The 25,803-nt window shown below is 36.3% G+C and overlaps 1 protein-coding gene across 1 annotated transcript in view; it reads right to left on the reverse strand.

Annotated features, from left to right (window-relative positions):
• Positions 1-11,195: 11,195 nt before the first annotated feature.
• snx2 (sorting nexin 2) overlaps positions 11,196-25,803 on the reverse strand; it is a 17,997-nt gene continuing 3,389 nt past the window's right edge. The window contains exons 4-15 of the mRNA XM_084086675.1: positions 25,446-25,515; positions 23,615-23,658; positions 23,364-23,505; positions 23,212-23,290; positions 19,834-19,909; positions 18,231-18,344; positions 16,901-16,994; positions 16,440-16,645; positions 14,948-15,091; positions 13,108-13,188; positions 12,951-13,022; positions 11,196-11,771 (exon numbers count right to left, since the gene is read on the reverse strand). Coding sequence (XP_083942801.1) covers positions 11,721-11,771; positions 12,951-13,022; positions 13,108-13,188; positions 14,948-15,091; positions 16,440-16,645; positions 16,901-16,994; positions 18,231-18,344; positions 19,834-19,909; positions 23,212-23,290; positions 23,364-23,505; positions 23,615-23,658; positions 25,446-25,515 — 1,173 coding nt within the window. The 3' untranslated portion in view covers positions 11,196-11,720. The remainder of the gene's footprint in view (positions 11,772-12,950; positions 13,023-13,107; positions 13,189-14,947; positions 15,092-16,439; positions 16,646-16,900; positions 16,995-18,230; positions 18,345-19,833; positions 19,910-23,211; positions 23,291-23,363; positions 23,506-23,614; positions 23,659-25,445; positions 25,516-25,803) is intronic.

Genomic DNA, 25,803 nt, shown 5'->3' on the forward strand with positions numbered 1-25,803 from the left:
AATAAAGGTTTATCTTATTAACGTTCAATAACGCACGGTCTGATGTCATTAATGTTCAATAACGCACCGTCTGATGTCATTAATGTCCAATAACGCACGGTCTGATGTCATAAATGTTCAATAACGCACCGTCTGATGTCATTAATGTTCAATAACGCACCGTCTGATGTCATTAATGTTCAATAACGCACCGTCTGATGTCATTAATGTTCAATAACGCACCGTCTTATGTCAGACAGTCATGTGACACAGCCACGAGGCGCGTCTGGTTTCTCTCTTTCTCCCAGAATCCCCGGCGCTCGTGCCACGCTGCATCACACCCAGTTTGCCTCCCTGTTCCCGGACAGTCTGAAACACTTTTCCTGATCTCGTTCATCTTGATGGATTGTCAATATATGGATCGTCCTGCTCTCTAATTCAGTGAAAAAATCTAGTTTTCCATTAGTCTCTGCCGTTCTAATTTTCACTGCTGCTTTGCCACGTGTAATTATTAAAGGCAGATTCAAGAAAGCAATTACTGAACTCGGGTTTGTATCTTTGAAATCTTAATAAGCTGAAGAAGTTGTGCTGGGAGAGCAGATATACGGCTCTCGGCTGTGGGATTCTGGGGGATTTTCTTTGAGACTCGCGCTGTTAAACACAAATCAAAGCGGATGAATAAAACTAAATATAATAATGCTTTCCTTGCGTCACAATGTGAAGAACTACTTTAAATTATCACTCTCCCCAACGATAATCATCAATATCTGTTTAGTGTGTGCAAGCTCTTTTGTGTCATTGAGGATGTCAATAAAGGAGTTTACAGAACAGGTCAAAGGTTAACATAAGCATCATAGTCCTTACAATATAATGCTTTGTAATATTATCGAATAATTTGTGTTTAATAAAAACACAACCTGTAATCCAATGTCATGAAAGACAAAGAAAATGTTAAAATCCAGCTTTTAATGTTGTTTATGTGTCTATGTAGTGTTTTTAATCTGCTTTAAGACAAACCATGTGTAAATTCATAAGTCGACTCCATTGCTGAGTATTTCCTCCTTAAAACTGCAGTGAACCAAAGACAGTCTCAAAAACACACTTTGAAATCGCTGGTGTTTCTGACGTCACAAACTACCTTGTAACCAATCAGATCAACGTGTGATCGTCAACCAGTGGATCTCTGAGCTGAGTGAGTGAGTGGAGGCGGGGCTCATTTGCATATTCATAGAACAGTGCATATTAAATGAGGCAAGGGTGTCGAGTTACATTCAAGCTATTTTTAGGCATGAAGACAAGGAAAAAAACGTTTAATTTTGGTGATCAAAGATGAGTTTTAAGAGATAAAATGATTGACTACAGCGAGACTATAAATTCATGAAATTAATTTAAAAGTCTAAAAAAACAATTTTAAAATAAGTTGGAAGAGTCATTTTTGGTTTTTGAATTGATATTTCGGGCATTTTGTAGAATAAATAGAAAAAGTTCAGTGGATGATGCACTTAAATAATCAAAAAGAAGAAGTCTGTAATGTTGCAGCTTTAATTACATAGCCAAAGTGGTTATTAAATAATGGATGACAAAATAACCTTTTAAACCTCACACACTAGCTGGTCCTACATAGAGCGTGAAGCGTCATTTGGGACAGCTTGAGTTTGTGAGCAGGGAAATTATGTTAAAATATGTAATATGTTAAAATATATATCAAAGATGAGTTTTAAGAGATAAAATCATTGACTAAAGGGGGACTTTAATATTAGAGAAAAATAGAATAGTATCAGTATACATATATGGGATAAAACTTAATTATATCCGCTTAGATGTTCATGCTGAAATGATAAAATCTGAATTTTATAAGCCTCATCCGAACGCCAGTGGAATAACAGCATCGAACCATCATCTGTTTTATTGCTGACGGGTTTTTTCTCTGTTCGTAACGTAGCAAAGGGAAACTGTCAGGCTAGTTTCTGACACGCATTTACATTCTCCAATGACAAGTGACACCAGCAAAAGGCCACAGAAAACTGCTTATTGATCAGCGTAAAACTATTCAGGAGCAGATGAGGTTATAGCTAAACGAGGTTATAACTCCATTACATCGCGCCGCTGTGTTTCTGCGCCGCTAAAGACCTGCTGATTGGCTGGTAAAGATGTTGATGGGTCTCATCGTGGCTATTAACTTCTCACTGCGGTCATTCATAATCTCTTGCATACTAAACGCCCGGTGTGTCACGACGCATTTACAGGGTGAGGGATTGGAAAACGGCCAGCTAATGAAATGGGAAGAACTCACGGCCAAAGTCATTTGACACTGCCAGCGTTTCGCCGTCTCACAATTAAATGAATTCCCACTGCATTCTGACCTTTAGCACAACACAACAAAAGAAACCGCCAGGAATCTCTCATCAGCTGTTGAATCAAAGCAAAAGCGCTTCACATGTCCATAAATTAAAGTCCGGATCAAACGACTGAAAAAAGAGCAAACAGACTCTCTCAGGAAAAGCAGCAGAACTTCCTTTAGTCGCATTCATTGGGATTGACAGGAAGAAAATATACGAAATGCTTCCCAGTTAAATAAAAAATATATTCAAAAAACAACATTATTTTCTGAACATTCTAAACGTCCAGTTTGCTTTAAACATTTAAGAATGTTAAGGAAACATTACATTGTATCATTCTACAAACATTATGAACGTTACTTGTAATGTTCTCTGAACGTTTGGAAACAAGTTGCAACATAAAAAAAAGTTCAATGAACGTCCAACTAAAACGTTCCATGAACGATGTATAAATTATGAAAATATATGAAATGCTTCCCAGTTAAATAAAAAATATATTCGAAAAACAGCATTATTTTCTCAACATTCTAAACGTCCAGTTTGCTTTAAACATTTAAGAATGTTAAGGAAACATTCCATTGTATCATTCTTCAAACATTATGGGAACGTTACTTTTGAATGTTCTCTGAAACAAGTAGCAGATTTAAAAAACGTTAGATGAACGTCCAACTGAAACGTTTCAGAAAATCGTTCCATGAATGACGTTTTTGTGCTGATGTTTTGAGAACATTATTAAAGACCAGATAACTTTGAACAAACGTTCTATTAATGTAACTGGACAAACGTTTATGTTCATGTTCGCTGGGTCCTGTTTTTCTGGAAGCTACGCTATAATGCGGATGCCATAAACATCATGTGACAGCGGCTGTCAGAGTTCATTAAACGCTCGTCACATATGATAATGCAGTGCGGCGAGTCAGCAGCCTTGTGTGTGGCTGGAGATTCATTGATGAATGTCACATCGCCAATAGATTTATGTATGCAAATGAGCGATCAATACTTCCACCGGCGCCTAAATGTACTGTAACGCTCGTTGTCCATGAGATCGTTCTCAGTCAAATAAAATCAAGGCACACGAGCAGGACCAGACTCGGATTAACTAGACTTTCTTTTTTCCCTTCTTCCCTTCGCTCCAGTAAAGCTCGTCTGATGTCTTAGGCAGTTTTCCATGAGCGTTTATGAGCGTCCCGTGATCATATTCCCTGAGTTTGCTTAAAGGGCCCCGCGGGACTTCACAAATTCAAAGCAAAGGTTGCAGTTTGAGTTTAATCATTAGGCCTCAGACAGAAAGTCAATTAGTGGAGATCAATATTTTTCAGAAACATTGAAATCAGGCGAGGGCACGACTGCCTCTATTAAAGAGCGCTAATGCATGCAAATACGCAATTAACAGAGCGGAGTGTGTTCACAAACACAGAACACATGGAGCCAATCCACTGCGGATTCACTTCTGAACTAAACTGATCTGAGTAACGTCTTCTGTAGAGACGCTTTACAGCCGGATCTGAATTAGTCTCATATTTGATGAAGTTTGCATCATTGATTCTGCTTTGAAACAATCTCTACTGTATAAAGCGCTGTAGGAATAAAGCTGACTTGACTTGATTATACCAAGGAATACAAAATTAAAAAGGTTATTTCATTTTTTTTAAATCACAATCCTGACTTTTTTTTCCGCAATTGCAAGTTTATTTCTTGCAATTCTGACTTTATAACTCGCAATTCTGACTTTCCCACAAATTCAGACTTTATAACTCACAATTCAGAGTTATATCTCTCAATTCTGAGAAAAAAATTCAGAATTGCAAGAAATAAATTCAGAATTTTGAGTTTTAAAGTCTGAATTGCAAGAAATAAAGTCAGAATTGTGAGACAAATTCACAATTACCTTTTATGTTTTTTTTATTCTGTGTTGGTAACAAGCTTCCACATTCTCCTGAGCCGTCGAGTGTAGTTTGCTCAGAGTGTGTGTGTGTGTGTGTGTGTGTGTGTTTCAGATGTGAGCACCTGTTTAACCACGACCCTTATATTCAACACACCCTGAACAGAGTTTAATAGTCACCCGTGTTTATCCGCACTGAATGCCACACACTCCACATCTGATACACTGCAGCTTCATCTGCTCTGACCCTCACAAGAGAGAAACACACACACACACACACACACACACACACACACACACACAACGGTCCGGCCGCACACATCATTCGTCCTGCCGCTGAAAATGAGCAGGCATTGGATTATAAAGAACCATCACAAACAGATAAGAGAAATGAATTAGCACCGGCCTTATCGCGCCGCTTGCCAACGCGATGGTGAACTTCAAATTTGCCAAATCAGGAATCGCGCGTGTGGAGCCGTTCCTCAAACGACCGCGCCAGCACTCCTTCTGGAAAACATGAAGCGGGAAAAAAACCCCTGTAATTTTAGTTTTAAAACTGATCTAGGGCTGTGCAACTATTAATCCCATCCAAAATATAAGTTTGTGTTTACATAATATATGTGTGTGTACTGTATTATTAAAAGCATTATGAAATTATTTTGTATATATAAATACACATGCATGTATATTTTTGAGAAATATTTGCATGTATATATTGTATATATATTTATATATAATTTATATAATATATATAAATATAAATATTTTATATATAAATAAAACATTTTTCTTAAATATATTCATGCATGTGTTTATTTATATATACAAAATAATTATACACAGTGACAGCACACACATATATATTATGTAAACACAAACTTTTATTTTCACAGACACTGTTAATTAATATAAAATCATGGAATTGGAGAGATAAAAGCGAGTGATATGTCTGTACCTAAATAAATACAGAGAGTAAATATAAAAAGGATCATATATTTCATTTGCAGTTATTACAGCACTGAGAGACATTCATCCCATGTTTCACCCAGAGAACTGAGACTCACATTTGCAAGATGATATTGTTTGCAGTCTGGCGTTCATGACAAACTGGTGTAATTTCATCGGTGTCGCGAGCATGGCCTGATATTTGTTCCTTTCGGCTCCCAGATTTGAATCGCAGGGTCCCGAGGCCCTTCTCCTGACAGCACACAAATAATTACCGGCCGCTCTCTTCATTGGCTCTTATATTGCTCCTCTTATCTGAAGGCCTGCGGTGCGTTTGATCAAGTAAGGTCACCGTATTCTGACCATAACATAACATAACACTGCTATTTGGAGATACGATAAATAAAAGCCAGACAACATTTTATCAGTTGTGTTTATATGTGTGTGTGTTTTTGCTAAAAGTGTGCCTGAATTTCGAGATTCTCCTCCAATGCAGATGATTTAAGGGCCATTTGATCTGAATTTAAATACGATTTAAATATTCAGTACATCCTCTGACCTGCAGGGGGCGTGTTAGCGAGTGTAGTTTGATCTTTATTAGTTTAGTTTTATCATATTAAAAGGGTGTCTTTAATACCACAGTTTACATGTGTCTCAATTATTTGCGTTTTATTTATAGAAATTTCCCTCACAAAATGGTCATCAGTTCTGTTATCATTGACAAAACACTAAGTTTTATCAACACTAATTAATAATCAAGTGCAACACCTTCCTAGCGAACAGGGAACGTTCCGGCTAGGTTCTCTCAATCGTTCTTTAGATGTTAGGCTACTAATTGTTTCAGAACGTTCAGAGAACATTCAAAGGTAACGTTCTATAATGTTTGAAGAATCAGAAAATGGAATGTTCCCGGTTCACATGGCCAAGACCAATTTAACTGAACGTTCTGAGAACATTCATAAACAACGTTTTCATAACTTAATGGTAACGTTAGCAAAATTCTTAGAATGTGTTTTTGTCAGTGTTATAGACACTACAAAGAGTCAAATTTTTTTTACAGGTTCTCAATCCGAATCAGCGCAAATTGGCCTTTGTTTTTAGCATTAAATATTAAATTAACAGTTTAACACATCTTAAGCAGTTTGGCTAACTGTCTCAAAATCTGCACAAGACTTCAATAATTCATTAAACATTCGACAACGCGCTACATTCGAGTCTTTTTTTTTAAAGCAACAGTTCATTGAAAAATTACAATTCTGTCATCATTTACTCACCTCGTTCAAACCCTGTCCTTGCTTTCACTGTGAGGACAAAATACAGCAAGACTTTTCTCAAAATATCTTCTTTTGTTTTCCACAGAAGAAAGTCAGAGAGTCACCAACAGAACCGTTGAAAACCTTCCCGCCGTTTCTCAAATTTGCATAAGCAATATTATGGAAGCCCATTTGTGCAACATAAGAAAAAGAAATCATGCTTTGGTTAATCAAAATTATGAAATAAAAACTCAATTATGATATATTATATGCAAATAAAGATGTTCAGGTGTTTATTCAGGTTTGAAGGAACGATTAAAAAAATAATAACTTAAGTCATAATTGCAATTTTATATTTTAATTTAGTAAGTCATAATTTTGACTTCTGCCATAATTGTGACTTTTAAAGAAAGATAAAACTAAAATGTAACCATAAAAATGACAATGCATTATAATTATCAATTGAAATCCTTTAATTAATTTGATCACCTCAGAGTAACTGAATGATTCACACACAACAAAAATAAACAAATCAATGTCCAACAACCCTTAATGATCCTTAAAACAGGATTAATTTTCTTTATGCAAAATGTTTTTTGCTCCCATATTTTGGTGGGAATCACCCACAGACAGACAGACTTGTGGGATATAAACCCGCAATTGCGAGAAAATGCCTGCGCCTGAATTGTGGGATATAAACCCGCAATTGCGAGAAAACGCCTGAATTGTGGGATATAAACTCTCAAATGCGAGAAAACGCCTGAATTGTGGGATATAAACCCGCAATTATGAGAAAACGCCTGAATTGTGGGATATAAACTCTCAAATGCGAGAAAACGCCTGAATTGTGGGATATAAACTCTCAAATGCGAGAAAACACCTGAATTGTGGGATATAAACCCGCAATTATGAGAAAACGCCTGAATTGTGGGATATAAACTCTCAAATGCGAGAAAACACCTGAATTGTGGGATATAAACCCGCAATTACGAGAAAACGCCTGAATTGTGGGATATAAACTCTCAAATGCGAGAAAACGCCTGAATTGTGGGATATAAACTCGCAATTGCGAGAAAACGCCTGAATTGTGGGATATAAACTCTCAAATGCGAGAAAACACCTGAATTGTGGGATATAAACCCGCAATTACGAGAAAACGCCTGAATTGTGGGATATAAACTCGCAATTGCGAGAAAACGCCTGAATTGTGGGATATAAACTCTCAAATGTGAGAAAACGCCTGAATTGTGGGATATAAACTCGCAATTGCGAGAAAACGCCTGAATTGTGGGATATAAACTCGCAATTGCGAGAAAACGCCTGAATTGTGGGATATAAACTCTCAAATGTGAGAAAACGCCTGAATTGTGGGATATAAACTCGCAATTGCGAGAAAACGCCTGAATTGTGGGATATAAACTCGCAATTGCGAGAAAACGCCTGAATTGTGGGATATAAACTCGCAATTGCGAGAAAACGCCTGAATTGTGGGATATAAACTCTCAAATGTGAGAAAACGCCTGAATTGTGGGATATAAACTCGCAATTGCGAGAAAACGCCTGAATTGTGGGATATAAACTCGCAATTGCGAGAAAACGCCTGAATTGTGGGATATAAACTCTCAAATGTGAGAAAACGCCTGAATTGTGGGATATAAACTCGCAATTGCGAGAAAACACCTGAATTGTGGGATATAAACTCTCAATTGCGAGAAAACGCCTGAATTGTGGGATATAAACTCGCAATTGCGAGAAAACACCTGAATTGTGGGATATAAACTCTCAATTGCGAGAAAACGCCTGAATTGTGGGATATAAACTCGCAATTGCGAGAAAACACCTGAATTGTGGGATATAAACCCGCAATTACGAGAAAACACCTGAATTGTGGGATATAAACTCTCAAATGTGAGAAAACGCCTGAATTGTGGGATATAAACTCTCAAATGTGAGAAAACGCCTGAATTGTGGGATATAAACTCGCAATTGCGAGAAAACACCTGAATTGTGGGATATAAACCCGCAATTACGAGAAAACGCCTGAATTGTGGGATATAAACTCGCAATTATGAGAAAACGCCTGAATTGTGGGATATAAACTCTCAAATGCGAGAAAACACCTGAATTGTGGGATATAAACCCGCAATTACGAGAAAACGCCTGAATTGTGGGATATAAACTCGCAATTGCGAGAAAACGCCTGAATTGTGGGATATAAACTCTCAAATGTGAGAAAACGCCTGAATTGTGGGATATAAACTCGCAATTGCGAGAAAACGCCTGAATTGTGGGATATAAACTCGCAATTGCGAGAAAACGCCTGAATTGTGGGATATAAACTCTCAAATGCGAGAAAACGCCTGAATTGTGGGATATAAACTCGCAATTGCGAGAAAACGCCTGAATTGTGGGATATAAACTCGCAATTGCGAGAAAACGCCTGAATTGTGGGATATAAACTCTCAAATGTGAGAAAACGCCTGAATTGTGGGATATAAACTCGCAATTGCGAGAAAACGCCTGAATTGTAGGATATAAACTCGCAATTGCGAGAAAACGCCTGAATTGTGGGATATAAACTCTCAAATGTGAGAAAACGCCTGAATTGTGGGATATAAACTCGCAATTGCGAGAAAACACCTGAATTGTGGGATATAAACTCTCAATTGCGAGAAAATGCCTGAATTGAGGGATATAAACCCGCAATTACGAGAAAACGCCTGAATTGTGGGATATAAACTCTCAATTGCGAGAAAATGCCTGAATTGAGGGATATAAACCCGCAATTACGAGAAAACGCCTGAATTGTGGGATATAAACTCGCAATTGCGAGAAAACGCCTGAATTGTGGGATATAAACTCGCAATTGCGAGAAAACGCCTGAATTGTGGGATATAAACTCGCAATTGCGAGAAAATGCCTGAATTGAGGGATATAAACCCGCAATTGCGAGAAAACGCCTGAATTGAGGGATATAAACTCGCAATTGCGAGAAAACGCCTGAATTGAGAAACGCCCTTAATGATCCTAAAAACAGGATTAATTTTATTTATGCAAAATGTTTTTTGCTCCCATATTTTGGTGGGAATCGCCAACAGGCAGACACTCACCTCGACTATCAGAAACACCTGCAGGAAAAGCATCAGACGTTCAGAAGAGTAATGGATCTGCCCTACAGACGCACACACACAGCCTTCATAATCATCTTCCTCAAAGATGCAGCTCATAATGCGACGGCGCCATGACAGCTTGCCAATATGACGGGCGCTGGGGTTTTTGACGTATATGCAGAGCGCTGAGATGCTCGGCGGGCCTGTCAAGAACACGGTTTCTTTTATTTCTCTGTTTAAGTGAGTTTAAGCAGCGATGTGACATCCTGAAGACACTTCACAAGATCGACTGCTGCTTCTGCTCCCTCTGAAAAAGTCAAAGCTAAATGAACATTTCTTAAGAAACAAGCTTTTCTCTTTCTGAAAGAGACCAAGAAATACATGTTTAGTTGGAGCCAATCAGGAGTGATATGGAAGCTTGTTTCCGCCACGGAATAGAAAAGTTAAACGTTTATTTCTCGCAAATGCAAGAAAAAAGTCTGAATTGCGAGATATAAACTTGCAATTGTGAGAAAACTTCAGAATTGTGGCATATAAACTTGCGATTGCAAGAAAAAGTCAGAATTGTGGGATATAAACTTGCAATTGCAAGAAAACGTCTGAATTGTGGGATATAAACTTGCAATTGCGAGAAGTAGTCAGAATTGTGGCATATAAACTTCAGAATTGTGGGATATAAACTTCAGAATTGTGGGATATAAACTTCAGAATTGTGGGATATAAACTTGCGATTGCAAGAAAAAGTCAGAATTGTGGGATATAAACTTGCAATTGCAAGAAATCGTCTGAATTGTGGGATATAAACTTGCAATTGTGAGAAGTAGTCAGAATTGTGGAATATAAACTTCAGAATTGTGGCATATAAACTTCAGAATTGTGGGATATAAACTTGCGATTGCAAGAAAAAGTCAGAATTGTGGGATATAAACTCACAATTGTGAGAAAACACCTGAATTGTGGGATATAAACTCACAATTGTGAGAAAACACCTGAATTGTGGGATATAAACTCACAATTGCGAGAAGTAGTCAGAATTGTGGGATATAAACTCACAATTGTGAGAAAATGCCTGAATTGTGGGATATAAACTCACAATTGCGAGAAGTAGTCAGAATTGTGGGATATAAACTCACAATTGCGAGAAAATGCCTGAATTGTGGGATATAAACTCACAATTGTGAGAAAACACCTGAATTATGGGATATAAACTCACAATTGTGAGAAAACACCTGAATTGTGGGATATAAACTCACAATTGCGAGAAAATGCCTGAATTGTGGCATATAAACTTCAGAATTGTGGGATATAAAATTGCGATTGCAAGAAAAAGTCAGAATTGTGGGATATAAACTTACAATTGCGAGAAGTAGTCAGAATTGTGGGATATAAACTCACAATTGCGAGAAAACACCTGAATTATGGGATATAAACTCACAATTGTGAGAAAATGCCTGAATTGTGGGATATAAACTCACAATTGTGAGAAAACACCTGAATGTAGTAAACTTGCAATAGTGAGAAAAAAAGTGAAAATTGTAAGTATAAAGTTGAATTTTGAGATAAAAATTCACAATTGCCTTGTTTATTTTTTGTTCCGTGAAACAAACAAGCTTTCATATAAAAAAATACATTTTAGAGGAGAACTAGAAAAACGAATATTCACTATATTCAAAAACATGACGTCGAGTTCTGATACAGATTCATTCCTTTATTAAGGTTCAGATATTGTTGCACAGGAATGTAGAGTAAAAAATACTTGTGATTAAAAAATCTGTTACAATGAATCAACTGAAACGTTCCAAAATTTCAGGCTACAAAGCAAAATAAAAAAATATACATATGTATATAGTGGACGCGAGCAGCAGAGTCCAGAGCGCACGAGCTGCCGAAAGCCTCAGCGATTATTATTGATACTCTTAAATACGGATCAAGAGAATAATGCTTCATTCTGTACATACGAGACGACGGAGAACAGCGAACAGAAGGCCTTCCCCTGCCGGATCATTGCCTAATGCCACATTCATCCGAACCTCCGGATCATCTGAGTGAAGAACGACAGCGGTGATCTTTACACACCAAACAAAGGATGAAGAGATTGAGATGCTTTTTATTATTGTAGTGCTTTTCATTAGAGTTGAATTAAGTCTGTGCAGCTTTTCTTGCAGGATCATTACTGGAGAATAAAGAAGAAGATGAGCCGAGAGTCGTCCGCTTACGCGATCGCTTTGGCTTCAGGTAAGAACGCCTCCCAATACTTTATTAGCTGAAAAACAGAGACAAGAGAAACAACACATGAACTTTTCCATGGCATCTGTTCAGGAGAACACGGTTCTTGACTCTGATTGGTTGACCATTAACCCCTCATGATGCGTTTAGGTCACTTTAACCCGGAGAGGATTTACTTTACACCAAAAATTCTACAAATCCTCCTTTCTGGAGTTCCATCATGGGAATATTTTCAGGGTGTAGCTTTAATTAATTAATTTTTTTTTTTTAATTAATTTTATTCTGATTCAATTTTATGAATTAAGCAGCTCATAAACATACTTTATCACTAGAAAGAATTTAAATAACCCATTAAACCCATCAAGCGCACTGCACTCGCAACCAAATCATTAAAAAAATCAGCCAATCAGAAGAGTGTGTGGGCGGAGTCTCTCTGCAAGCGCACTGCACTCGCAACCAAATCATTAAAAAAATCAGCCAATCAGAAGAGTGTGTGGGCGGAGTCTCTCTGCAAGGGCACTGCACTTGCAACCAAATCATTAAAAAAATCAGCCAATCAGAAGAGCGTGTGGGCGGAGTCTCTCTGCAAGCGCACTGCACTCGCAACCAAATCAATAAAAAAATCAGCCAATCAGAAGAGCGTGTGGGCGGAGTCTCTCTGCAAGCGCACTGCACTCGCAACCAAATCAATAAAAAAATCAGCCAATCAGAAGAGCGTGTGGGCGGAGTCTCTCTGCAAGCGCACTGCACTCGCAACCAAATCAATAAAAAAATCAGCCAATCAGAAGAGGCTATAAAGGTCACGCAAAATGATCTTCAAACTCACATTAGATTTAACATTAAATAAAGCACATAATCAGTAGCTGATATTATCATTGTCACACTTTGTATGTTGTTGTTTCAGCCACGGCATCACAGAAATACAACCGTTTCTAAAATCGAATTGTCGCGTATCACCGTCGCGGCTAATTAAGACAAAAACTCTGATTAACATGGAAAAGACGCGGTTTATCGTGTGTCTGGCCAGGACACAGTGTAAGAATGCAGTTAATGTTGTTTCATTGGACTAAAACTCACTGCCTTTGCTCATCCATTCAGTTAGCACAGGTTTGGCTAATGAAAGAAAATGAGCTGATAAAAAGATTGAATCCAGTATTTGGTGATGGAGAGATTTATAAGCAGTATTTCCAGCACAGCTCGAGGGATGAACACGCACCTGCTGTTGTGTGTGAACTAGTGACTCCAGATATTTAACGATGACGACTTTGAAATCCTTCACTCTGTCTTTCTGTGAGGAGAAAAAGACACTCATCAGAGAAACAAGCGTTTGGCTTTAACGGCGAGAGCAAACACACACTGACAGCTGAACTCACCTCGAATCTTCCAACCTCTCGCCGGATGATTTTAGAGATCTGCTCAAAATCTCTTTCCCCCTGCTGCACTTTACCTTCCCACTAAACACACACACACACACACACACGAGACATGCTTTAGGAATAAGAGCTGGAAAACGGTCCGTCTCAAGCAGAATAAACAAAGTCACGTCAGGTCAGAAGATCTAGTGAGCGCATGATTATCATTTATGGGATGAGAGTGATGATCTATAATGAATCCTGCATTAACAACTACAGATAAACAACACAGGACATCAGCCAATGCACATTAAACACACAACTCAGCTGTTAAAGTGAGAGATGTAGTGTGTTTGTAAGCATGTCGTGAGCGTCTGATGAATCCATAATTAGGCTTTGATCTGCATAATGCAAATATAAGTGTCATGAGGAGTGTCAAAGAGCAGGCGTGATGATGAAGACAGCAAATAAAAGCAAAGCCACAGTCCTACCTCCTCGATCTCCTTCGTGGGGCGTGACGGGGGAAATGCAGAAATTAAAGAGGCTGAAAATGTTTCATGCTTAAAAGAATCAATAACTGTCATGAACTCTTGCAGCTGTCGTGGTTTGAGGAAACATTCGAGATATGAATGAACCGAAGGGAAATAAACATGCGGGATAGTTCCCATCATCCCCGGCGCTGCTCACAAACTCAAGCTGTGTCCCAAAAATATAGCAGTAATAGAATTTTGATGTTTTGTTTAACAGTATTATTTAGACATTTTATGTGCAATAATATTTGACTAGTTATGTCCTAATTAATTACTAATTATTGCACTGTTTTTATTCTTGCATTGTCAATTCTAGTGTTTTTTATTGCTATTATGCTATTTATTGATGAAGCTGCTTAGACATACACCCTAGTTTCTAATGTTTTTATTGATTAATGTTTTTATCTTGTGTTTTGACTGGGATCTTATTACTTAGTTTCGTTCCTTCGTATAAAAATGTGTATGGAATGACAATGAAAGACCTTTGAACCCTTGAAATGACGCTTTACGCTCTATGTAGGACCAGCTAGTGTGTGAGGGTTAAAAGGTTATCTTGTCATCCATTATTTAATAACCACTTTGGCTATGTAATTAAAGCTGCAACATTCCAGATTTATTTTGTTGTTAATTACGTGCATCATCCTCTGAACTCTTTCTCACTGGAATATTCAACACAATATTTGCACTATTTATTCTACAAAATGTTCGAAATATCAATTCAAAAACCAAAACCTAGTTTTTTTAGACTTTTAAATTAATTTCAAAAATTTAAAATCCCCCAGTAGTCAATAATTTTATCCTTTAAAACTCATCTTTGATCACCAAAATGACATGTAAAAAAAAAATGTCTTAAAATATCTTGAATGTAACTCGACAACCTTGCCTTATTTAGTATACGCGGTTCTATGAATATGCAAATGAGCAATACAATTTATTAATTTATCATTAAAAATGGTGTCTAATAAAATTAAAAATATTAAAAATAATTCAAAAATCTATTTATCAAATTTACAACAAAATATTCTTATTTGTCAAATAAGGTGCTGTACAACAGACTTCGTAAGTACTATACTTTGTAAATTAAGACTGAAAAAATAATTTGGTTGAATGATATTACCTTAATTATAATAATGTATTATTATTGTTGTTATTACTACTTTGAGAGGAACATTGTAATAAACAATAGTAAAATATTTCTGTCACAATTTCTTCAAGTTAAGCCAAACTTTTATTTTGTTTTTTGTGCATAAATAAAAATGTCAGTGCATAAGTGTGTGAATTGGGACGAATAATATCAATCCATGAGAGTCGTGTCATATTTCTGTTTGTACCTCCTTGATCTCGTCTTTGGCCTGCTGGAGTTTGTCGGGTTTGTTGGCGTACTGTAGTTTGGCTTCGGCTTCTCTCTTCCGCTGAAGCATCATCTCCGCCTCCTGCCATTTGCCCCATGTTTTCATTCGCTGGTCGAACACACCCTGCAGACACATGACGCGTCACATGACCAGCCGTGAGACAAACCACACGCCAAACAAAGTCAAATCAAGTACTTCAAGCACCTCGTCCAAACCCTGAATGAGTGATTTTACATCTGTATGATGCAAGAAGTAGTTTAATAACTGAAATAACACAGGTTGAATCTGGATCTTATTTGTCTCTACACTCACTTTGACGCGGTGATGAGCCGCACATAATGGCTGTTTTCAAGGGTTTTACAGGACTTACATTTGAAAAAGTCAAATTCAAGCACTTCAAGCACTTTAAAGGGATAGTTCACCCAAAAATGAAAATTAACCCATCTATCATCATAAAAGTGCATCTATCCTTCATAAAAGTGCATCTGTCCATCATAAAAGTGCATCTGTCCATCATAAAAGTGCATCTATCCTTCATAAAAGTGCATCTGTCCTTCATAAAAGTGCATCTGTCCTTCATAAAAGTGCATCTGTCCATCATAAAAGTGCATCTGTCCATCATAAAAGTGCATCTGTCCATCATAAAAGTGCATCTGTCCATCATAAAAGTGCATCTATCCATCATAAAAGTGCATCTGTCCTTCATAAAAGTGCATCATAAAAGTGCATCTGTCCTTCATAAAAGTGCATCTGTCCTTCATAAAAGTGCATCTGTCCATCATAAAAGTGCATCTGTCCATCATAAAAGTGCATCTGTCCATCATAAAAGTGCATCTGTCCATCATAAAAGTGCATCTATCCATCATAAAAGTGCATCTGTCCTTCATAAAAGTGCATCATAAAAGTGCATCTGTCCTTCATAAAAGTGCATCTGTCCATCATAAAAGTGCATCTATCATCATAAAAGTGCATATATTCATCATAAAAGTGCATCTGTCCATCATAAAAGTGCATCTGTCCTTCATAAAAGTGCATCTGTCCATCATAAAAGTGCATCTGTCCTTCATAAAAGTGCATCTGTCCATCATAAAAGTGCATCTGTCCTTCATAAAAGTGCATCTGTCCTTCATAAAAGTGCATCTGTCCATCATATCTGTCCATCATAAAAGTGCATCTGTCATCATAAAAGTGCATCTGTCCATCATATCTGTCCATCATAAAAGTGCATCTGTCATCATAAAAGTGCATCTGTCCATCATAAAAGTGCATCTGTCCATCATAAAAGTGCATCTGTCCTTCATAAAAGTGCATCTGTCCATCATAAAAGTGCATCTGTCCATCATAAAAGTGCATCTATCCATCATCCAAAATTGGGCTAATGTTCATTTTTGTGTGGACTATCCCTTTAAGCAGCGTGTACGACCCCTGCTGTACGATGAAGTAGTTTAATAACTGCGGTGTCTGCGCTCACCTTGACGGCGGTGATGAGCCGCACGTAATCTCCCAGCAGCTCGGAGAACATGAAGAAGTCGTTGCAGGCCTGATCCTGGTGCAGCGTGTCGATCTTCTCCTCCACCTCGGCCAGCTGAGACAGCGCTCGCGACAGAGCCGTGTGATCCTCGGAGTTTCCCAGCATCGCCGAGCTCTTCGCGAACGACACCGTGTTCACCGACAGCTCTGCGGACCAACATCACGGAGATCACACTATTCTTCATGTTAATGTGGACTCATGCAGTTTCTGTAAAGCTGCTTTGAAATGATGTGTATTGTGAAAAGCGCTGTACAAATAAACGTGAATTGAATTGAATTGAAATCATTCTACTATGATGATTTGATGCTCAAGAAACATTTCTTTCACAAACATTAAAACCGTAGTTTCCCGAACTCCTGTTTAGGATCATCACTATCACTGATAAAGCACCCTTCTCTCACCCTTCCGGTGACACACCAGCGACTCCACACTCGCGTGAAGCTTTCTGAGCTGGACGTCCAGATTCTCGAACTGCTGCTGCTTCTCCTCAAACCACTGCGTCCACAAACACACAAACACAGAAACACTTGACGAGAACGAGCCTTTCGTCCACACATCCCGACACTGCAGACGCTGTACACACCCCGTTTACACCGGCAAAAACTACATTTCAACATATTTAGTTTCTATTATGTTATAGTACTATTTTCTACTCACTATAGTACTTTACTGCAAGATGTATTTATTTAAATCAAATTTATATACATTTTAATTTTCTTTTAATAAATATTCTTATTTGATTACAAAATCAAATGTATATTTTATTTAAATATTTTTTCTTGATTATCTTAATCCTATCTATTTATTTATTTTAATTAATTAATTTATATTAATTTTATTTTAATACTTTTTCTTATTTGATTACAATTTATTTATTTACTATTTTATTTATTTGAATTCAATTCGATTCACATTTATTTGTAAAGCGCTTTTCACAATACACATCGAATCCAATTTATTTCTTCATATATTTATTTAAATCAAATGTATGTTATTTGATTTGAATACATTTTCATGTTTATTTTAATCCTATTTATTTATTCATTTAAATCAAATTTATATTATTTTGTTTTATTACATTTTCTTATTTGATTACAATTTATTTAAATCAAATTTATATATTTTAAAACATTTTCTTATTTGATCACAATTTATTTATTTAAATCAAATGTATGCCATTTTATTTTAAAACATTTTCTTATTAGATTACAATTTTATTTATTTATTTAAATTTAATTTGTTATTTTATTTTATTACATTTTCTTATTAGATTACAATTTATTTATTTATTCAAATCAAATTTATATTATTTTATGTTAATGCATTCTTATTTATACGAATCCAATTTATTTATGCATATATTTTATATAAAACAAGTTTATATTAAATTTATTTTAATAAATGTTCTTATTTATTTGATTCCAGTTAATTATTGTATTTGTTTATTTTTACAGTTTTCCTGTATACTAAGCTGTATTTATGGGTAGCAATATTCAATTTGAAATGCAATATGTAAAATGACAATGCATTTCTGTATTTAACTCTACATTTGCAACACTGTAAACATTAAACAGTGCAGTCAGTGTATAAAGAGCACAGACACGTCACATGACCTCTCTCTCACACACACACACACACACACACACACACACACACACACACACACGTCTCAAGCCAGAGAGCAGCTCATTAATTCGTCTCATTATTCAAGTCCAGAAATCAGACTCTTACCGCATCCGATTCATTCATCTTGATTGTCATTTTGTTGACAGCGTCGGCCGCCTTGTTTACCATCCTCAATATTCCGGCGCCGCTCAGCGCCTGTGTGCTAACCGCTCGCGGCAGCTGCAGAACATGACAAATAAGGGCAAACAAACCGGTTAACAGATCCGATCCCACGGGAAGCGTTTCCCAGCGCACCGGGATTTTCTCCAGTCCTATACATTTCAATGCTGGTCCAATTTAATACGTTTCACACTGGAAAACTCTCAGAGGGCCGCGCGCAAAAATAGCTTTCAATCGCGCTTTACGAGTCTTCCATTATACACACACTTCTCTGTGTACCAGAGTAAAGAGTGTAAACTACACACACATTAATCCTGCACACCACTCGAGTCACACACACATTTCACTGAGATCAACCTTCATACATTCAGAGTTATGAGTAATCAGCTCTTAGTAATAATTAATAACAGCCACGCCTCTAAATATGGTAATTTGTGGAAATGCTGAAATTTCAAAAGCAGATTTATTTTTATTAATTTAACTTATTTATTTTAGTTCAATATTATGAATTAACAATATTTTGATATTTATTTATTAATCATTTGAGAGAGCTTTAACAAGCATATTTATTTATACTTATTTTTATTTATTTATTTATTTTAATTAATTGTTATGATTTTTTTATTTAAATATATTGTAACATTTATTTATTTTATTAATACATCAATTCTTTGAAATACCTTTCCAAAGCAGATCATTTATTTATTTATTTTATTTAGTTCAATATTACTAATTAAACATATTTTGTTAAAATAGTTATTTTAATATTTATTTATTATTCTTTGAAATACCTTTCCAAAGCAGATCTATTTATTTTGAATCAATTCATTCATTTATTTTAGTTCAATATTATTAATTAAAAATATTTTGCAAAAATATTTTTCTTTTTATTAATTCTTTGAAATACCTTTGAAATTTTATTTTTGATTTACTTATTTCAAAAAAAAAAGTTTTTCTAAAAACATTTCTAAAAATATATTATAATATTTATCTTATTAATAAATGAATACTTATGTTAATAATAATTTTTCAGAGCAGATTTATTTCGATTACTTTTGATTCATTTTGTATTTATTTTAATGAGTTATTATTAATTACAAATATTCTATTCAAATATGCATGTATTAATTTGAAATACCTTTATTTATTTATTTATTTTATTTAATGTTTTATTTGTATAGGGACAGATAGAATAAACAACACTGGTCCATTACAGTTACAACAGCAAACCAAAGTAGGTCATTATTAATTAGTTTTATTTATTTATTTATTTTAATGAATTATTATTAATTAAAATATATTTTTTTTAAATATCTTTCAAAACTCGACTGAAATATTGCGTGTCAAAATATTTTAGTGATTTTGAAAACTCAGCAGTGTGCAGAGCAGGACTTTATATGTTTCTGGTATTTCTGGTTATTCATCCACAGCACCGACAGCTGACTCCGGTGTACGAGGCTCTATATATTTATAGATATACACTTTTTAGCAAAGTAAGAGCCAGTGAAGGCCTGGAGAAGCAGAAGCTCATGGGGATCTTGTGTTTTACCTCTGAACTCTCCAGGAACTGCAGGACGTCTGGGTCTTTGAGCAGCACCGGGTGTTTGACGGTCCTCATCAGATACCTGCACACACACACGTCCATCAGCACCAGTTCTTCAACACACACACCGCTGACCTTCACGTCAGTCGACGGCCTGATAAAAAGGCCATAGAAATGTCAGCGCTTCACTGAACTGTAATTTCTATTCGATTCATCAGTTTGTGCAAAACCAGCAGCGCATCGACAGCAGCAAACCTCCCGAGCTCAAGCGTAATTATTTATCTAATACTTCTTGCTCAACCTTTTAGCCACAAAACACCGAACACGAGTGATCTTTGAAATACAGGAAAAACAGTGAAAACGAGACGCAGAGGAAACAAGACGCTTACAATCAGAGAATTAATGAAGACTGAACATGTGACCTCTGAACATGTGACCTCTGACTTACTCTAACATTTAACCAATTATTATTCATTAAAAACATCATTAAACTATTTCGTTTTATTATTATTCATTAAAAATATGTAATTAAAATATTAAAATATTGATTAACTCTTAACAAAAAGTATTACATTTTGAACTTATTTAATTTTAATTCATTCATATTAATATTTTTAATTATTAGGGCCCAAGCCCTGAAAGGCCCTATTGTTTCCGTAAGGATTATTTTTTTCTATTATTATTTTTCTTCTGCCTTTTTGCCACTTTTGGGGCCCTTAACATGCTCAAAAACTCTTGAAGTTTTGCACACACGTCAGAACCCGCGGCCATCAGGGCCGGACTGAAGCTGGTACCCGGGCGTGGCAGGGGGGCTCGACAGCGCCCCCTGGAATGGTGTCCGAAAACTTGGTCAATAAATCAAACACGCTTGCATGTAATAATATGAAACTCAGTACACATATAGATCACATCGGGCCGAACAACTTTCGTGCTCTAAGTTTTACAAAAGCCCAACAGGAAGTCGGTTATTATACGTTGTTTGGAAAACGCATACAATGGAATTTGAAATACTCCTCCTAGGGAATTCATCCGATCGCCACCAAACTTTTTGGCCGTGGCGAGGAAACGAATTTATGGCGAATAATGGGACACAGGAAGTGTGTTATAACTTCTGCATACATTATCTGATCTTGATGAAACTTCAGCAGTGTGTTCGATGTAAGAGGCCGATCACATGGATGTGACTATTGTGAGTCAAAGTTATAGCGCCACCAACTGGCTGCAGGAAGTTTGTCACTTTCAAAATGCTTTGAAATCACGCTCTTATTTTTACCCGATTTGCTTCAAACTTTATGTGTATAATGTAGACCCACAGCAGATGTAGACCTGTGAAAGGATTATTGATATCTTAGACACTGTTGCCATGGCAACGCATCGAACTTTAATATTATTTTTTGATGCTTTTGAGACTCTTAGCATGCTTGAAATTGCATGAAACTCGACAGACACATCACATTTATTAGCCAGTAGACATGTGCAAAGTTTCAGAAACGGGTGTGGTGGAATGGCTCAGTAGCGCCACCTTTTGACCAAAGTGGGGGGTTAGATTCATCTACAGCAACAAAACTATGTATATTGTTCTCATCAAGCCGGACAACTTTCCAATTTACAGTTATTAGCACCGACCAACAGGAAGTCAGATATTTTGGTTTGAATGTGGATTTTTCTGGAGAATTTTCTCTCCCTCTCTCTCTCTGTCTCTGTGTGTGTGTGTGTGTGGGGGGGGGGGAAACTTGGTCCATATATCAAACACGCTTGCATGAATAATATTAAACTCAGTACACATATAGATCTCATCGGGCCGAACAACTTTCCCTTGGTCAAGTTTTACGCCAGCCCAACAGGAAGTCGGCTATTATGGATTGTTTGGAGTGTGTTCGTGGTAAGAGGCTGATCAGATGGATGTAACTATTGTGAGTCAAAGTTATAGCGCCACCAACTGGCAACAGGAAGTGTGTCACTTTCAAAATGCTTTTGACAAAAGTAGGGGGGGGTTAGTTTTACCAACAGTTACAAAAATCAGTACGTATATTGGTCTCATCGAGCCGGACAACTTTCTAATTTACAGTCATTAGCTCCGACCAACAGGAAGTCAGATATTTTGGTTTGAATGTGGATTTCTTTGCAAAATCAGCCTCTGAATTTTTACCCACTCCTCTTAAGTGGTTTATTTTATTCCCACCAAACTTTTTCAACATGATGAAAATACATTAAAGATGCTAAATTGTGAACAGATAATAAATATCTCAAACGGTTTTGCTATGGCGAGGGATTAAAGTAATGTCAAAAATGGAAACACTAAAAGCCTCATATCTTCTAAAAATGTAATTATACACCATTTAGTTCTATATAAAATTATACAAATATCAGAACTAAACCCATTTTATTCTTTTTTTTTCAATTTAATAATTGAATCAGTTTAAAAACAGGCAGAATATTTTTTTAATCCAAAAAATAAATAAATCATGTCATTCATAGTGCTATACTGCCCTCTTGTGTTCAAAATCAGGTAGGCCTATTGTATCTATATAAAAATATACTAGGTACCACCGGTTAATCAATGTTAATCAACGTTAATCAATGTTGTGGAATATTTTGAGTGTATCATAAAATAAGAATAAGGTAAGACAAGTAATAGTTTCTGTCTTTTATATATATATATATATAAATATAGCTGCGAGCAGCGATGAAGTAATCGCTTCAGCGATGCAGTAATCGCTGCTCGCAGCTATATTATTTATTATTATTATTATTAATAAAATATTTTAATATTTATGTATTAATTTATTAATTATTCATTATTTTATTAGTAGTAATAATAATTTACTTAGTTACATTTTGTAAATAATTATTATTAAACTTTTTATAAATAATTATAAAAATATGTATTTATTAATTCTTTGAAATACCTCACTAAAGTTAAAATTATTTTTAATTCTAATTGATTTTTAAATTCATAATAAATGTTAATATATTTATAATAATTTGTAAATGTATAATATTTATAATATTTTAATATTAATTTATATATATTAATTAAATACATTTATTTTTTACATTTATAACATATTTCAATATATATATATATATATTCATAAAAAATAATTTATAATATTTCTTTGATACACCTTTACAAAGCAGATTTAATATGATGAATTTTAATACATTTAAATTTATTTTATAATTTATTTAATTTAATAAATTATTATTCATTAAAAAATATAAAAATATTTATTTTAAGATTTATGTATTACATTTTTTAAATACCCTTCTTTTGCAGATTTATTTGTATTAATTTTTCAATATTATTTTTTAATGCATCTAATTCATTAAAATATTAATAAAATGTTTATTTGAATGTTAATGTTTTAATTCTTAAAATACCTTTCCAACGCAGATCTTCTTTTCTCTACAAACTCCGCCGATGACGTGTCCTCTTTTCCCACTTTGACCTTCGTCATCCCTGAAACACACACATGGATGTGAACATCAGGACACTTCTGTGATCATCGGTGAACGCCACGTGCAAAACTTACCCACAATGCTCTTCTCTGGAGCAGGAGGCACGATGTAGCCGATGTGCATGTACTTGGAGGCTAATTTACTGTGCAAACCCAGAAAATCACTGAAGCGCCTCTTGACGGACACCTGGTCTCTGCTGAATATGGACAGGCCGGTCTACACACACACACACACACACAAACACACACACACACACACACACACACGATTCAGAGTCACCGCAGATCCAGATCATCTCAGATGAGAATCCAGAGGTCTTGCTCACCTTCGTCGACACTTTATACACCATGTACGCGTTCATGCCGTCACCTGGAAAACAAACATATTTACAGTCAAACCAACATTTATTCAGACATCTTCAACATTTCTCACATTATCAGTTTATTCGCTATAGTTTAGAAAATGGTAATGAAATATGAGCAGAACTCAGTTGATATTTGACTGGTTTTGTCCGTCCTTCTGTTAGACTGTCTCACACATGAATTATGTTGAATATCTGTCAGCTGTTAAATTTAACTACACAATTAGATAATACCAGTTTAGCTCAACCAATCACCAAGCAATGCTTCATTGTGTTCAGTCTGTGTGTAAAAAGAGCATTAGCAATTAAAGAAAACACACTTCAGCAAAACATGATCAGCTCAAAGTGTTCGAATCAGTTTTGGTCCCAAATGTCACTGGTAGTCACTGAATGAAGAATATTTGGGTATAATATGTCACAGTTTACTTTATTTTGCTCTCCTCACTTACAGAAATGCACTATAGTGTCCTGATCACACTAGTGAAACAATGTCAAAATGGTTTCTGAATAATCTTTGGTTTGACTGTATGTACGCACACACTCTTCTGGGTCAGTTTTCTGGGTTATTTTCTCAGTGTTTGGGTTGTTTGGCTTCTCTTCCTGGTTTTGTCTGATTTCTAACAGGTTGTCCAGTGATGGGCTGTAAGAGAGCCACTGGTTGTCCAGTCGGGGGGGGGGGGGGGGGGGTCTTCATAAGGGCGCTGCTGGGACTCACTGTCGGTTCAGTCGTGCTCGGGTCGAGAGCTCCGGAATCCCTCCTCCGGCCGATGAGCAAATGTATCAGTGATGTTAAACTAGTTCAAGTGAACGTGCAACATTTGTAACATCTGAAACCGTTTCCCTTTGTCTAAGCAACGTGTCCTGACAGTGTGGAGCGCAGGGCTGTCCTGCCTGCTTTATTCTGAAATTGGTTTGATCTCTGCTTCTGGCAGGGAGTTAGGCAAGTTAAATGCTTTTTCTTTTGTTATTGGATTAGGTTATTAATTTTCTCCTCTTTTTTTTTTAGATTGTTTTGTTTGTTATTTTGGCCTTTGGGACACCCTGAAGAGATGCTCTTTATTTCACTTGTTATTCTTTAATAAATGTATTACTTTTTCTGCTTAGATTTTGTGTATGTGTTTGATTATCGACTGGAGTGATTCCATTTCCACAACCTAAGATTATTTATTACGCCTCTTCAGTGTTTTATATTCCCCTAGAGTCGGGCGTAACAGGGTAGAGTCTGTGTCACCCAGCTCCTGGGTCAGGCGTAACAACCCAACGTTTGGGTAGTTTTTGTGTAACGCTTGAATTACTTCTAAATGTTTAATTTTTACTTCTAATATTTGTTAAATGAACTTAAACGTATGCAATATATATTCAAAACTAAATAAAATATGCTATACTGTAAAATATGATCAATAATAAAGGAATTATCATCAAACCAGTGATGGTGTGGAGCATTTTTTTTTTTACGTTTAGAGGATTTAAGTTAATCTGTAAACATTAATTAATGTATGAATTTAAAAAAAGCTATTACTATAGTAAAAATGAATCCACCCATTATGCTGGGTGAAATGAACCCACATGTGTTCTGTCCTGTTGGGCTGTCTTTAACCCAGTGTTTTTTAGAGTGCATATAAAACATTTGTGTTTTACCAAATTTGCGACGTTAGATTGAAAATAAACATGTTTAACGCTTCAGTGTTTCTAATGAAGACTGTAGTTTTACATTCATGACAGAGTTTGATTTATTGTCCAGGTCTCTTGATCTTACAACGAACGCTTGAGCGCAAACGTCACGAAAGCTCCTTACCAACTTTCTCCGGGTCCGACACCGATATCTGGACGTCAAACGCGTCCCTGTTCTCCTCTTCATCTTCATCCTGGAGAGCAGAAGAGGTCGTGTGAGACAGTGGTGAGACCAGACGAGCTCATGGGGGTCACGGCGGGGTCATGCGGGGGTCACGGTGAGCTCATGTGGGGTCATGGCGGGGTCACGGTGAGCTCATGTGGGGTCATGGCGGGGTCACGGTGAGCTCATGTGGGGTCATGGCGGGGTCATGCAGGGTCATGGTTGGGTCATGCGGGGGTCACGGTGAGCTCATGGGGGTCACGGTGGGGTCATGCGGTGTCACGGGGGGGTCATGAGGGTCATGGTTGGGTCATGCGGG

Source organism: Abramis brama (genome assembly GCF_963993115.1).
Source record: "Abramis brama genome assembly, chromosome: 16".
Classification (NCBI taxonomy): Eukaryota; Metazoa; Chordata; class Actinopteri; order Cypriniformes; family Leuciscidae; genus Abramis; species Abramis brama.